Here is a 15288-nt window from a genome sequence, read left to right as displayed (position 1 = left end):
TTAAAAGAAGGCAGCCCTTCATATTTTTAAGCCTTGGGTTTCCAGCTCCCAAGAGAGATGCAATCCCAGAGCAGGGCTGAAACATCGAAAACCAAACTGATGACCCCTTTGCCTGACAAACCTTGGTGGGGATAAGAGGTACTTGGGATGGTGTGGCCCCTGGCCACTAGCTGGAATGGCAGGAACTCAAGTACAAGTTGGCATCTCAGTCTTCCTGCCTCATTGAGTCAAGTGCAGCATGTTCTGGGAAAACAGCGTGCTTGTCATTGTGAGCTGGCAGGTGGTTCTGCATGTGCCCGAAGCTGTTACCCTGAGTCAAAATTTAAGAGCTCCGACCTTATGGACAAACTTGAACAAATCTCCCCAATTTATCTGCACCTCAAACAATGGAGTCAGAACAAAAGTTGAGGGGGGTGAGTTACCTTGGTGTTAAGTAGACACTAAGGCTTTCCCAGGAGGCATGTGGAGGTCTGCATGAAGGCTGCAGTAGCAGCAAAGGGGATGACGCTGGAGAGACCACAACAGGTCAGCAGTGCCTGTCCCACGCTGGGAAAGACTGGCTGCTGCCAGCTCCAGTTCTTCAGTAAATAACAGACACTGACTCACATTAGAGCTCAATGATGCAAATAGTTGATTCAGTGATATCTTAGAATCTGTGACATCAGTAGAGCATAAGGAGAATATATTTTAAAGGCATAAATCAATCCTGTTACTCACAACCCCACAAACTGCCTTTACTGCTAGAGCCAGAGTTAAAAGTAGAATTCTGAGTCTTCCTCCAATGCTGCAGACAAGTTAGTTAACCTTTCTCAGCAGCAAAAGAGGACTAATTCCATTCTGATTACTAGGAGAGGATTGTGAGAGAAACCAAAAGAACAAATTGCTTTTGAACTGGAGCTCAGCATTCCATGCTCATGGTATGGCAGTCCAAACACTTGAGCACATTATTTGGTTTTACAGGTTTATACCTATTTTAAATCCACCACCTAGTAGTCTTTTTTAACACTTCCTGTCTATCCCTTCATCCTTTCTTCTTCTTCTACTCAGTCATTTAAAATCCATATCTGTTGTTTCCATTCAGAGACTTTGATATTCACTTTGGGTGGTGGTGGGGGAGTGGATCATTGATATGGTTAGCATGTTTTGTTTTGTTTTGGTTTGGTTTGGTTTGTTTTGTTTCAAAGTTCAGAATCAAGTCCTGACTTCCAGGAGCTCTGTAGAAGGGAAAATAGGAACGTTTCTAGCATAAGACAGACAAAAGATCTACCATAATTGGTTTTCCATACATCTTCTGTATTGTTTTTTATGACCCATGGAAATAACAAACTAGCCTGGAGACAGAGTCTAAACTCTCAAAAAATACTTCAAATCTCCTGCTGGGCTGGAACAGGAAATGCTTTTAAACAGTAAATAGTAAACATATGGAACCTTTTAGCCCCAAGAACTTATGCAAGATGAAAACATAAATAGCTGTGAGAGGTTTAGATATTACTCATGGATAAAAAGAATACATAACAATTTTGGCAAAAAATAAGTTTGACAGCATGTGTATCGATGAGGATGTAGACCAAAGGAAATGCTAGACACTGTTTGTAGGAGTACAATCTTGTTCAACAACTTTGGAAAAGAAGTTGATATCCTGTTGAAAAGTTAAAAGCCACATATCTTATGACCTGTTTCACTCATGTATACCCTAGAGAAACCTCTTGGATGTGCTTCAGAAGGCATATGAAAAAATGTTCCGAGAGGCAATGTTCATAATATTAAAAAACTGAAAACAATCCAAATATCCACCAGCAGGAAAGGGCCTAAATATAGTATATTCACAAGATGGAAACACTACTGAATATGAATGAACTTCTCTACATGCAGAAATATGGATGCATCTTGAAAACATGTTGATGAAAAAAGCAATTCACAGAATAATTATGTATAGTATAGGGGTGCCTAGGTGGCTCAGTGGGTTGAGTGTCTGACTCTTGATTTCGGCTCAGGTCACTATCCAGCATCATGGTATTGAGCCCCACATCAGGCTCCATACTGAGCATGGAGCCTGCTTAAGACACTCTCTCTCTCTCTCTCTCTCTCTCTCTCCCTCCTTCCCTCCTTCTCTCTCTCTCTTTGCCTCTCTCCCCCACTTGCTCTCTCTCTCTAAAAAAATTTAAAAAAATAATATATATAGTTATATAATATAAAATATACTATATTTTATAGTATATGTACTATAAAATATGCTATATTTTATAGTATATATATACTATATTACATACAGTATATAGTATATATATACACTATATACTATATTACATATAGTATATATACACTATATATAAAAATATATGGTATATATAAAATATAGTATATATAAAAAATATATATATAGTATAGTTTATACTACTTTTATACAACTCAAAAATATACAAAGCTAAAACAAATATGTTCTTTTAGGGATCCATACATAAGTGATAGAATCTAATTTAAAAGTCAAAGGAATGATTAATACAAAAATCAGAATTTTTATTTCCTCCAGGGGCAAATAAGCCAGAGGGTGGGATTGGGAAGGCAATGCAAGTAGCTTCCATAGTCTTGGTAATGATTTAATTCTTAAATTGAGCAGGATTCATTAGGGTTAATTTATGCTTCATAACTCACATGTATATTACAAATATCCTTTTGATACCTAATGATCTTTGAGTGGAAAATAAAAGTGTACACTTCCCTAATCTTCTGGGTAGACTTGATGGAAAACAACTTCCATGTTTTCCCTGAAAATGTAATTTGGTACCAATACAGATAAAACTCTGGGCAAGATGGATCATTAGTCTGATCAGGGATGTCTTTTTAAGGAAAAAAAAGTTTCTAATTTCAACATACTAAATGCTTATTATAGAAAATGGGGAAAACCAGAGAAACATAAAGAAAAAAAGGTATACCATCTGTAGACCCACAATTTAGGCATAATCACTTCTAACGTTTTGTTATATTTTCCTCTAGTTTTTTTAAATACGTAAAACTAGAATTGATATAGCACTTAAAAAATATATTTTCCTATTTCTATTTGGAATCCTGTTTCCCTGAACACAGTAGTGATGCTTTGTGTATACAAATATACATTTGGTGTATTTGTAGTCTAATGTTCGGTTTTAAGTTCTAGTACACAATTCATCCATATAAATGATAACTTAATTTTAGCATTTTTCTGATTGGAAACTTTAAGAAATTAGAGAAGGATAATCATTTGTCAAGTTTTCCCAGTCCTTTCCACTATGATTTTTAACTTCTAAATCAATTACAGATATTTATATGAAAAGACGGAAGGAATCTTTCTTTCGATGATCTGTTGTCTTAGACTCTGATTTCAATGTAAAAATACGTTTTTCTGGAAGATTTTTAAAAGGGTTTTATATTATTTCTAAAGTTTTGAAAGCAGGGAAAAATTTCTCATTATAATTCACAATTTGAAAGGCATTTTCCCCTTTCCTGACCATACATACAAAAGATTAATAGCATGGTGTCTAAATGTTTTTTTCCCAAGGTATATATTTTTTATTTTTAAAACTTTATTCCTTTAAAACTACCTCAACCTACACTCAAGTGTTGAGATGATTGACAGCATCTGAGGTAGAAGATATTTTAATGCATTTTTACAGCTATAAAGTATAAGAAGTTCTAAACACTTATCATTGATTTTAATGATGAAATTGTGAAATCTTATAGGAGCTGAAATACTCTTTATATCTCTCCCACCCTGGATTCCTAAAATTGTTCTGATTCAGAAGGACTGTGGTGACACTGGACATTTAAAAAAATTTTTTTTTAATATTTATTATTTCTGAGACAGGGAGAGACAGAGCATGAGTGGGGGAGGGGCAGGGAGAGAGGGAGACACAGAATCTGAAACAGGCTCCAGGTTCCGAGCTGTCAGCACAGAGCCCAATGTGGGGCTCAAACTCACAAACCATGAGCTCATAACCTGAGCAGAAGTCAGTTGCTCAACCAACTGTGCCACCCAGGCGCCCCATGACCCTGGACATTTTTACAGGTGACTCTGAGTCCCCACCAGACATGAGCACTACTGCTCCATGCTTAAGGACATTAATCAAACAAAAAACAAAAACAAATACTCAAACTAAAATTCTCTTTTGAAAGCAGCCCTCATGTTAGCCTGGGAGGCAGATCAATATTCCACTCCTATCTGTCAACTTCTGGGAGACACTGACAGCTTGGATGATGTCCCTTGCACCCTGTCCAGAGTAGTTCTATAACTGATGAATATGGGAGACTCTAACCCCATCCAAAGACCCTCCACTTCTCTTGTGGATAGAGCAGCACATTATTTTTCTCACTTACGAAAATAGTAAATGCTTCAAGAGCCCATTGCTTCCTGAAAGTCCACAGTGAATATAAAGGGGATTTGGGCTAAAGAAATTTGGGAGATGGCCCTAAAAAATGATTCAACAGCTTTTTTTCTCTTTTGGCTAGCTCACCATGGGACTGTTTCTGAGGAGTATCTACCACTGATAACCATTTGGTTTGATATTAATGGCTTTACAAAGAGACCAGATGGCTGGGAGAGGGAGAAAATGGTAAATATGAGCCCACAGCAATGTTAGAAGGTTACCAGTTTGTAGCACTCTCTGTGAGCTAGTTCATATAATAAATACCTTTAAAATAAATAACTACAGGCTTAGGGGACAAGAGTAAAACTGTCTAACCAGGTGTTGGAATTCATTTAGGAAAGAGCCAGCAGTTTTCATTTAACCTCTTGAAAAGATTTATGCATGGCCTTTCCAACCACAAAAGAAAACATAACCACAGGACAAATTACTCTTGAATGTTTCAGAAGATAGAACTATAACCACAGCAACAATAGAACTTATGCAGAGATTAAAGTTTAAAAAGCTTTAAAATATTTTTAGTTCTTTTCATCTGCAAGTGTTTAGACTACCTTCAGAGAAGCTTTTCAACGGTTTCCTCACTGGAAAGAGTTGAGAAGTTTTACAAAGCCAAGGTTACTAGGGTGATTTGGTTTTTAAATTTCCTTTAAAAGAGAGGGAGAGAAGAAACCAAGTACCGGCTGCAAACACTTGTCCACCAAAGAGGACTGAGATAACAGAAACTGAGTTTTGTGGAGAAACAGTAGATAGATCTGACTGTAGAGGTCAGATCTTTCATCCCAATTTCTAGAAATCAAGCTTGTTTGTTTGGTGTACCTTGGAGTAATACGTACTTTCAAAAGGACTGCCCACGAGTCTCCTTAGCAGCCGAGCAAGTCCAGTGGCCCTCAGCCAAGTAACCCAAGGAGTACTTCAAAGTCAACTGGAAGCTACCCATGAAACCTCATACAAAGTCCTGTAATAGGAAGTCACAAAAATATAAGAGAAAATGCACCTGCTTAAATGTAAGGACAGTAGCAGCCCTTGAGTTATTTAATAGCAAATATGTAACAGAGAGAAGGAAGTACATGCAGAACAGTCCTTGAACCTGAGTCCAGTTTAGAAATCCATACCTTTGGTTAATATTTCTGAAGGACTGAGGATCCTACAAAGAAGCAAAAATTTCACAGAGAAGAGGGAGTATCATTGTGTCAATGGAATTAGCTGGAAACTTTCTGGGGTAAGAAATCAGAGGCTGTCATTTCCCCTCTCCTGTGTTCTTTTAGGCAAAATGGACAGTGGTGAGTGGTTCCAGTGGGCAGCTTTGGCTGGAATTGGTATTCTAGAAGACAGCCAATGCTCATTCAAAAGCCCCTGCCTTTAAATTGTTGCCCTCCTGATTTTTTCTGCCAAACTAAAGATATAATGGGCTGCTGAGAAGGGTCTCGCAGAGCACAGGACTGACACTGAAGCTAAGGCTTTTCCCTCCAGGGTGCTGGTCACTCACTGGGCAACGCTGGGATAGTGAGTCTTCCTGTGCCTCAGTCTCCCTGTGCCAACATCCTGGGCTGTTCCAGGAGAGGACCAGAGAAGTTAATCTCCAAGGTTCTCTCCAGTTCTGAACTTCTGGGTCAAAGAAAAGGGGAGATAGGTGTCAACAGGAGAGGAGGCATTTCTGACCTGGCTTAAGCCTGTGAGCACTGTGACGGGAGCCATTGGTACAGATTTTTCAATGGGAGGGCACATAACACCCTAAAAACAGGAAGATTTCACTGTAATAGGACAAGTGCCTTGAGCCCAAGACTCTCTTACAGTAGAATGGCTTCTTGTCCTACCTGAAAGCCTCTTCAAGTGGCCCAGAGGAGAGGTAAAGACATTTATTAGGGAGCACAAGCTGCAGGTCACAGTAGAGAAGGTTGTAACAGCATCAGGTACACTATGCAGGTAGATCAGTGAAGTGTGGCTCCTCTCCAGGCACCAACCACATCAAAACCTACTCAGGATTATGCTGGATGATTTTGCAATTGTTTGTTTAAACAACAAACCAACGTGATTCCCACACTTGTGCATGTCTTTTACTGTCAGCAAAGTCAAGTCCTGACCTGTTTGTACCAAACCCTCAGCCAAGGTCTTCAAGACTGTAACTTCCTACACCTCCCTACATCTTAAATTGTGAGAAGGGGGAGGAGAGGTGCACATCTGCCTTGTTTGTTTGTTTGGTTTTGTTTCGTTTTGCCCCAGCTCAGAGGCTATTTAAGTATGGAAAGGGTGCAGCAGGAAGTCGTGGTACCCAGAATTTGCTAAAGCAATGTTTGGCTCTGAAGTAAGGAAAATACGAGAGACTTTGAAGTTGGTAATGAAGCGGGCTCTCGACCACGTACGCCCTGCTACAATGTCCAGACAGCGCTAGGCAGTGAACCGCGCGTTGAGGGGAGGCTGTGGATTCTCGGCTTTAGTTAGAAAAACGGGGGTGGAGGGGTGGGAGGGATGGCGAAGCAGGCTGCAGACTGCAGAGTGACTCACACAAGCCCTCAGGTGAGCATTTCTCCTGATGCTCTCAGCTACCGGCCTTGAGAACTCCAGGAGGGAACGACGTGAAAGGGGGAGATGAAAAGTGCTGCTCCCGGCGCGCCCCCCCCCCCCCCCCCCCCCCCCGCTTCAAGAAGTAACTGCTGTCCGGGTCATTTCTTTGTAGTAGGGGTGGGGTGTACAGCCCTCCTAGGCTAAACCACGTTAGAGACAGAACGACGCGTTCCGGTGAGGTGTGTCCCCACCCCCGCGATCTGTCAGGGCTGTCCCTTTGAAGGCGATTTTCAAAACAGCCGCCGAGCCTCCTCCGCTCGTTCCTGGGAGCCTCCGGGCCAGGAGGGCGCGTCATCGTCCTCCACCGCCCCGGCCCCGGGCCCCGCGGAAAGTTGCCGTGAGAACCGCCGGGCAGGCCCGGAGGCCGGAGGACGCGCGGCTCTGCGGTGGGACCCTTCGGTGCGCCCGGCCAGGAGCCCGGGGACCCGCGCGACCGTGCGCCCGCGGGAGGGGACAGCCCCGCGCGCAGAGGTGCCGGGCCGGCCGCGCCCGGGATCTCCGTCCCTCCGCACGACCCGTCCGCCCGCGGCCTCGCTCACCGCCGCCGCTCCTTCCCTCCCCGCAGGCGCGCCGAGACCATGTCGGCGGAGACCGCGAGCGGCCCCACCGAGGACCAGGTGGAGATCCTGGAATACAACTTCAACAAGGTCAACAAGCACCCGGACCCAACCACGCTGTGCCTCATCGCGGCCGAGGCCGGCCTTTCCGAGGAGGAGACCCAGGTGAGCCCCGCACGCGCCCCGACCCCTTGCCCGCCGCGGCCGTCTCGCGAATGCTGGGTCCCCCTCGCGCTCGACTCCCACCTCGCCGCCCTCCCCCTATCTTCCGTCGCTTCTGCCAGCACCCCGGGAGTTCAAACGCCGCTGCGCTCCACCGCCGCATCCCAGCTTCCCGGCTCCGGGGGCGCCCCGTCTGCCCCCAGTCCCAGCTCCCCCAGGCACCATTCAGAAACCTCACGATCACCCTTCCTTCTCCGTGCGTTTCCACTCTCCCCACAGCCCGGGAGAAACGCGCTCTTCTCTCTCCAGGTTAGGAGCTGCGTCCCTGGTCCACTCTCACCGCCCCCCACCCGGCACCGCCACTCAACTTCTCCCCTGGGCTGTGGGCGCAACTTTCGGAAGAGGTGCCTGCTTGCGCTCTCTGAGCCCAGCGCCCTCAAAAGTATTCTCGGCCAGAGTCTCAAAGCTGAAAGGGACCTTAAACGATCAGCTGTAAACTCAGTCCTGGCTTTGGCAACCCAGTAAACTAAGGCCAAGAGGGAGAGAACCGCCAGGATGGCAAGGGTCTTTAAGCTTGCTCTCTCTACCCGGTCACATTGCAGCTTCTCCTTAGCTGCAGAGCTAACATTGCATATATTGAGGGAGATTTCACATTTTAAAAAATTCCAGTCTTTTTTCTGGAGTTTTCCAAGAAGGTAAGCATCTGACATCACGACTGAAGGGAGTGGAAGCAGATGTCCCCTTAAGTGCATTAGATTGATGTATCTATTTTTAAAAGCACCTGTGTTATTGGGAAATTTGTTTAGGGTAGATGGTGAATGCAACAATGCCCATGATTATTAACCTTCAGGTGCAATGTTGACCCCTTCAGCTGCCTGTTTTTTAAAACCCTGTCCAGAGTTTATCTGACTTCTATTTTCCCTTTGGTCGTGGAAAGACAATTAGTTATGCATGAAGATACTACTACTTGGAACCACTCTAGCATCTCTCCCACGGGAGCCCAAAGCACTTCCACACTCCTAGTCTCAACTCTAGAGACATTCTCATTCTTCCCATTTTATAGATTAGAGCATCAAGCACTTTGACCTCTCCTCATCTTGAACCATACTTAGGTGAGGCTTTAAAGCTTGTAAAGGGTGCTTCAGTGTATCGTCAAACCAAGACCCTGGACCCCAAGTCTAAAATGACTTTAACTAATTAAGCCAGATGCACTTTGGAGAAATTGCCCATAGAAAATCCTGCCGTTCCTAGGTCAGATAGAAAGTCAAGTGTATCTGTTTTTAGCAAAGGGAATAGCTGTCTGACTAACCAGAACTTAATGGAAGGTGACTTACTGTAACCCAAGTCTAATAGTTCATGTTTCTTGGAACCCCCTGAGGAGGCAGCCTGCTGAAGCTTTATCATTTAAAATCCCACACTATATGTAGAAGAGTGATCACAGAGATAAGAACTCATCTATTAAAAAGAAGGCTGCAGATTTATTGTGGGCACTGTACCAACTAGGGGTCTGAGCTCTTCTCAGCCTCTGATTCCACCACAGATCACCCTTACCTGTAAGGCAGAATAATTATGTTGCCCTTTGTGATGACTGATACTTGCCAGGTATTGTTCCAGTCACCCTCCAAGTATTAAATCACTTGTCACAACAGTGCTATACGGTAGGTAGTATTAGCTCAGTTGGACAGATAAGAGAACCAAGGCACAGAAAGGTTAAGAAACTGGCCGAAGGCCACAACTAGGAAGTAACAGAGCTAGAATTTGAACCGTGGCAGTCTGAGTCACAATCCAGACTCCTGACTACCTTGTTGTCTTGACAGAGAGAGAGAGAGAGGAACCAACTTGGAGAGGGAGGGGAGGACTGAAAATTCAATTTACATTGTATTTCTTGCCAGGGGGTGGGGTAGGGTGTGGGAAACCATACATTACACCACAGTCATCCTGGCTATGTTCAATCTTTTCTTGAGAGTCACCTTATATGAAAGAACTGAAATGAAATCAGGTGAGGGGCAGGAAGAAAGAAAGGGCACCTGATTCTTTCTGTGACTGAGGTCAATTCAGATTTGTGATGGAAGGTTCACCTGCCCCCTTGGGCAGCTTTTCTCCATTGCCTCTCTTCTGCCCTCCTCAGATGAGCAAATGGTAGATGCAACCCTGAAATGAATGGGTGTGAGGTGAGTCACCTCAGAGCAGGGCCTCTGGCTTCCTTTTCCTGCCTTGGGGCCACCACCTTCTTCCTCCCTGAGGCTGCCACAGCTCTTCTTGCCCCACCCCCACCCCCTCCCACAGCCTTCCTGTGTAGACGCACAAAGCATCTGAGACCCCAGAGCTCAGAGGGAGATAAAATTTAGCAAGTTCAGGGGAAGAGTCTTCCTCGGGGTGTCTGCCCTCTGTCACTCCTTCCTTGGTTGGGTCTCATTTTCCAACTTCCCATCCTTTCCACCCAAACTCTTTTCCAGCTCACCCCACCCCCATGTGCACTGGTTGGTAAGAATGGTTTCTTCTTTAATCTTCTCAAACAACACTTATATTTTGAAAAGTGTCTTCTGGAGATATAATGCCGAATGGTGAACTTCCAGGTGCATATAAAATTATTTTTATTTCTGGAAGGTTTTGCAGGGACTCTTTAAATAACTCCATGAAGGCCAGGGTCTACTGGGCTTACATATAAGCTGTGTCTGGTATCAGCACATCCCCTACTTCTATTCTTTATCTGTATTGCCCCTTTCCACAGGGAAAGATCACCAAAGCCAAAATAATATTTATTTCTCATGCCTGATCCCTCACCCCTAACACCACCCACCTCCAGAATTGGAATCATATTCTTCAATTTCACAGAACAAGTACTACTTTAGTAGAAGACAAAGAAGCATGAGATGCTTCTGTGAGATAGTTAACTAAAGCTGATTCACATTGCTAATACTTTGGCAGGGGCAAGAGGGACTAGAAGTTTGAACCATTCTCTGGGGGCTCTGATGACTTCTGTATAACTGTCCCATCCTAGAACAATGTTCTCTGCTATGGGGAGATACCTGTAGGAATGGGGAGTGAGGTGAAGGGTGCTCTGATGTTTAACTTTTTAAGTTGCATTTGCTGGGATCCTAGGATCGGTTTTTCTCATGACAGTAAAAAGATATCTCCTACATTTAAATTAGATAAACCTTACAGATTCCCAACCCCTGTGCCTCTATTTTTTTTAAGTCAGTGTGAGAAGGGGCTGGGAAAGCTCTTCTATCAGTCCCGTGGGAGGTCGGGAAGATCTGCCATTTTCTATTATCACTGATTCAAGCTAGTGTAGTTGGCGTTGGTTCTTAGAGAGGTTTCCAGTATTTTTTATCTCCTCTTAATACCCTGGGACTATTCCCAGAACTCAGTGGTTTTAGTTGTTGGCCATTTTATCAGTGGAATAAAAACCTCTAAAGGTCTCCCCGTGAAATGAAGAAAATGTTACTAGAGAAAAGGACAGGAACAATATTATTTTGCCTCAGCCCCTCCCAATCACAGTGTCTAATTATCATCTCTTCACTCAGAGTAAATAAATCTCCATCAATGGGGTGAGGTAATGAGGGCATTCATTTATAAGCCAGTGAGGGATGAATGTCTTTCCCAGGGGATGACTGAAACAAGGAAGAGAAGGATAAAGCCAGGTGGAAAATTAGTATTGATGCGAGTGAGATGTGATAAGGTTCAGCTCTTAAGGGGAAAAGAAGCAAGCAAGGTGTTTAGTGGTTTTTGTTGGAGAGCAGCTGGCTTGCTAAATTATAATAAACATACTTGATTTAAAATATAAAATCTTTAGAAAAGCGTTGAGCTTTTCTTGAACCTCGTCCCATCCCCCAACACTAGGGTTCACTTTGTTAGGCATTTGGATGCCAACTCTACAAGTGACGAATGTGGTCCTTGCTGAAGTTATTTTTGGTAACTGTACATTAATATTCATTACTAGTAGAAAGGTATGGGTGGCTCTTCTGAATAAGGCCAGCTCAATCATTTTGTCTTAAATGAATCCTGATAGAAAATGAAACTTTCCTCCTCCAAGTTTTAATTAGTCAGTCTTGAAAACGTGGCCATTTATTCAGCCCTAGTAACTGGAAATCCTATTGAATCAGACCTTGTAGCCTCCAAACCCCCACAGAGCTACCTCATTAGTGAAACTAGAGCCATGCTGCTCCCACATCAGATTCCAGAGTTAACTAAACACATGCAGATTACAGAAGAAAATGCACCTACCATTAGCAATAGAACTTTGGTTAAAGCCACCAAAGTTACATGAGTTCTCTTCTCCCTAAGGTTAGTGATCTCCAGGAACAGAAAATGGCACCTGGAGAGCAACCTTCAAAGAGAAGTCTCCCCTAGAGGTAGTCTGCTGCCCCTGGTTTTAGATTACTTTTCCCTGCTGCCACCCCACAGTACAAAGTATAAGACAACTGGTCTTGACAGCCTTGTAAGGCATTTTAGTGTGTAAACTCTGTTGTACAGTTAGGGCAAGTTATAAGTATGGTCCCATGCTCTTCAGCCAGCTTAGCTTTAGTGCAGAGCCCCAAATGGTTCTGTGGCCCCACTCCCTCTAGCTCTATAGGCCTTGACACCTAGAAGCACTCCTTCCCCAGTGGTTCTCACCCTTTCTTCTGATCTTGGGCTTATGCTGAACTGCCTTTCAGTTCCCTAGATCTCTGCGAGGATGAGACCTTCCCCAGCATGACCCTAGAGCCCACCCTATTTGTCCTGAGGTTGAATCTGCATCTGGGCATACTAAGTCTGAGCCCTCTGGATATTTCTTACCATACCATCTCCATCAGCACATCACAGGTCTGGTGTCCATCCTATAGCTGTGTTCTTTCTGCTTCTTTTCTGTGCCTTCATGTGCTTACCTCTAGAATAGGTGAATTTAAAAAACCCCAGAAGGGACAGTAAAGACCCTCTAAGCTTACCTCTCGAGTTGAACTGACTGGCACTGTTTTTAAGGAGCTTCCTCAAGTTCTCATAGCCAGTTGATCACTATAGAGCTTCCTATTGGTAGGACTCAGGACTACAGAGCCCTCAGTGGTCACCTACCCAAGCAACTTGCCTGTTTATACCAGCGTGACATGAAAATATCATCATTCTCAATGTATGCCATGATGTGTGAAAGGCTGGGAAACAGAAGAATAAAGCCTGGTGGTCTGACTTCCCACAGGGCCCTCTGACTCATCCTCTCCCATGAGGATCAGTACATGCTGCTTGTTTCCTCACTAGTTCCTCTTCAACATTGTTTTTTCAGAAATCCCAGTTTCATCCTGGACAACCTGATCCATACCCTAGCCTATTCCCAACCCTTATCTCCTCTTATCTCCTTTTCTTCTCTTTGCAGAACCTTCCACCCCTCAGTAGCATAATAAAAGGCAGCCCCCCAACATAAAAAAGTGTTTTAGGGGCACCTGGGTGGTTCAGTCGGTTAAACGTCCCACTTTGGCTTAGGTCATGATCTCACGGTTTGTGAGTTTGAGCCCCGCATCGGGCTCTGTGCTGATAGCTCAGAGCCTGGAGCTTGCTTCAGATTCTGTGTCTCCCTCTCTGTCTGTCTCTCCCCTACTCACACTCTGTCTCTGTCTCTCAAAAAATAAACATTAAAAAAACTTATTTAAGTGTTTTAGCCCTCACAGGGTATCATGTCTAGAAGCATCCCATCTGGGGCCTTCCCTAAATCCATGGTCTCTTGTGTGAGATGAGAATATCTGGGTCACACAGAGCTAGAAGATTCTGAGTAAGCTGGGAGGGCCCACTCTACTCTCACTGCTCAGCAGCCCTGCAGCAGGAAAGTTTGGGCTAATCTATTCCATGGATCCCCAAGGAGTGCCTTGAGGTTGCCTAGTACTCTGCTTTCCATTCATTTTATTTAACAAGTACTTACTAAGCACCTCTAATGACCAGGGTCCTTGATGAGATCACCACACATGGCTGAGATATAGTGGCTATAGAGATTTATCTGGGGCATCAAGGAGATGCTTCAATTTCTTTCTTTCATTCAAGAAACACTAATTAATCTCTGTTAAGCCCTTGTGCTAAGGGCCTAAGTATGCAATCAATGATGATAAGATGAATACAGTCTCTGCTTTCATGGATCTTCTAGAAGGAAATGTAGACTGCAAACAAGTGAATAAACATAGTAATTCCAGATATTAAAAATTCTGTGAAGGTAACAAAGTATTAAAATAGAGAATAAGGAGATGAGTGGAGAACCCATTTTAGATCAGGTGGTTAGGGAAGCCTTTGTCGAGCAGGTTCTATTTAAATAGAGACCTGAGGATGAGAGGGAGATCATCAGGTAAAGCATGAAGATAGAACATGCTAAGCATAGGAAATAGCATGTGCAAAGGTCCCAAAGCAGGGAAGACAAGTGTCACAATGAGAAAAACCATTCCCATGGACACATTCCTTGCTCCTCCTTTCCAGCTAGACCACAGAGGCTACCTTGTAGAAAGGGAAGGGATGTTTCACTTGTTTAGTATGTGACAAGTAATTTTATACATTTCCCTCCTCCAGAAATGGTTTAAGCAGCGCCTGGCTCAGTGGCGGCGGTCGGAAGGCCTACCCTCAGAGTGCAGATCCGTGACAGACTAAGGAGATGGTGGGCACCAGCAGCTTCCCTCCATGAAGATTATCCGCTGTTTCTCTCCTCAGCTTAACCAAGCTTTTTTGGTTTTTCAGTGTAGTGCTGTGTGTTCCATTGTTAGCTGTCCTGCTATTTAACACAATGTTGTATTTTTTAAATGTACATAACTAGAAAAGAAAATAACAATAGGAAGCTATATGTAGCTTCTGTGTAAAGAAGTGTCTTGGCTGGAAAGTGGTGGGGCTTGCATTTCCCTTTGGGTGTTGATGATGGATGGTGTGAAAATCATCTGGTTTGCTTCCGACCATCACCTCCCAGTACCAATTTATTTTTGCCATCCATTTCAGAGTAGGCAAGGCCTCTGTTGAAAAGATAACATGACCAAGGAGGGGGAGCATTTCCTTCCAATTCTACTTTCCTAAGTGGTTTTCCTTATGTTGCATTTAATACATTGAAATTAAGTGAGAATACAGAGGGAGATTTGAGTCATTTGGATTTCATAAAGCACTTCCTTGGATTATAGCTGCATTAACTTGGAAAGAACCCAGTTAGGCTGGAAGACAGAAACTCCACCTGGCAGAAGATCAAGTAAGAAAAAAATCCACAAAAGTCTTGAATTTACCTTATTTAAATGCATTTGTTAAATGTATTTTACTAAACAAAATGAACTGCTTTTTGTCTCTGAAATGATATTCTAAATAAAAGCCTTTTTGTTGAAAATGCATTGAGTCCTCTCCAGATTTTTAACCAAATAAGCATATCAAAGAGAAACAGAATAGCTCCAACACAGAAGCAGACTGACAAAAGAGCTGTCATTTTCTAAGTCCTTGCTACTCAAAGTGTGGTCCAGGCCTGGCATCATCAGCATTAGCTGCAAGCTTCTGAGAAATGCAGAATCTCAGACTTCAATCCAGACCTACTGAATCTGGACCCGCATTTTTAACAAGGTCCCCCAAGTGGTGTATATGCACACGTGAGGGTGAGCAGCACATTCTCTCACAGACCCTACAGGCAATTTGTG

The 15288-nt window shown here is 43.5% G+C and overlaps 1 protein-coding gene across 7 annotated transcripts in view; it reads left to right on the top strand.

Moving 5' to 3' along the window:
- Positions 1-14987, top strand: part of HOPX (HOP homeobox) — a 30565-nt gene extending 15578 nt beyond the window's left edge. For 3 of the 7 annotated variants that reach the window (XM_060655747.3, XM_060655746.3, XM_078446095.1), the window contains exons 2-3: positions 7525-7681; positions 14198-14987. In XM_060655747.3, the coding sequence (XP_060511730.1) occupies positions 7538-7681; positions 14198-14275 (222 nt within the window). In that variant the 5' untranslated portion in view covers positions 7525-7537 and the 3' untranslated portion in view covers positions 14276-14987. Of the gene's footprint in view, positions 1-6787; positions 6912-7013; positions 7139-7171; positions 7431-7524; positions 7682-14197 lie in introns of those variants that run through there. The other 4 variants (XM_060655749.2, XM_078446094.2, XM_078446096.2 and 1 more) reach the window with 4 other exon arrangements.
- The last annotated feature ends 301 nt before the right edge of the window (positions 14988-15288 follow it).

Source organism: Panthera onca, chromosome B1 (genome assembly GCF_046562875.1).
Source record: "Panthera onca isolate mPanOnc1 chromosome B1, mPanOnc1 haplotype 2, whole genome shotgun sequence".
Classification (NCBI taxonomy): Eukaryota; Metazoa; Chordata; class Mammalia; order Carnivora; family Felidae; genus Panthera; species Panthera onca.
This window is presented reverse-complemented; position numbering and strand designations above follow the sequence as displayed.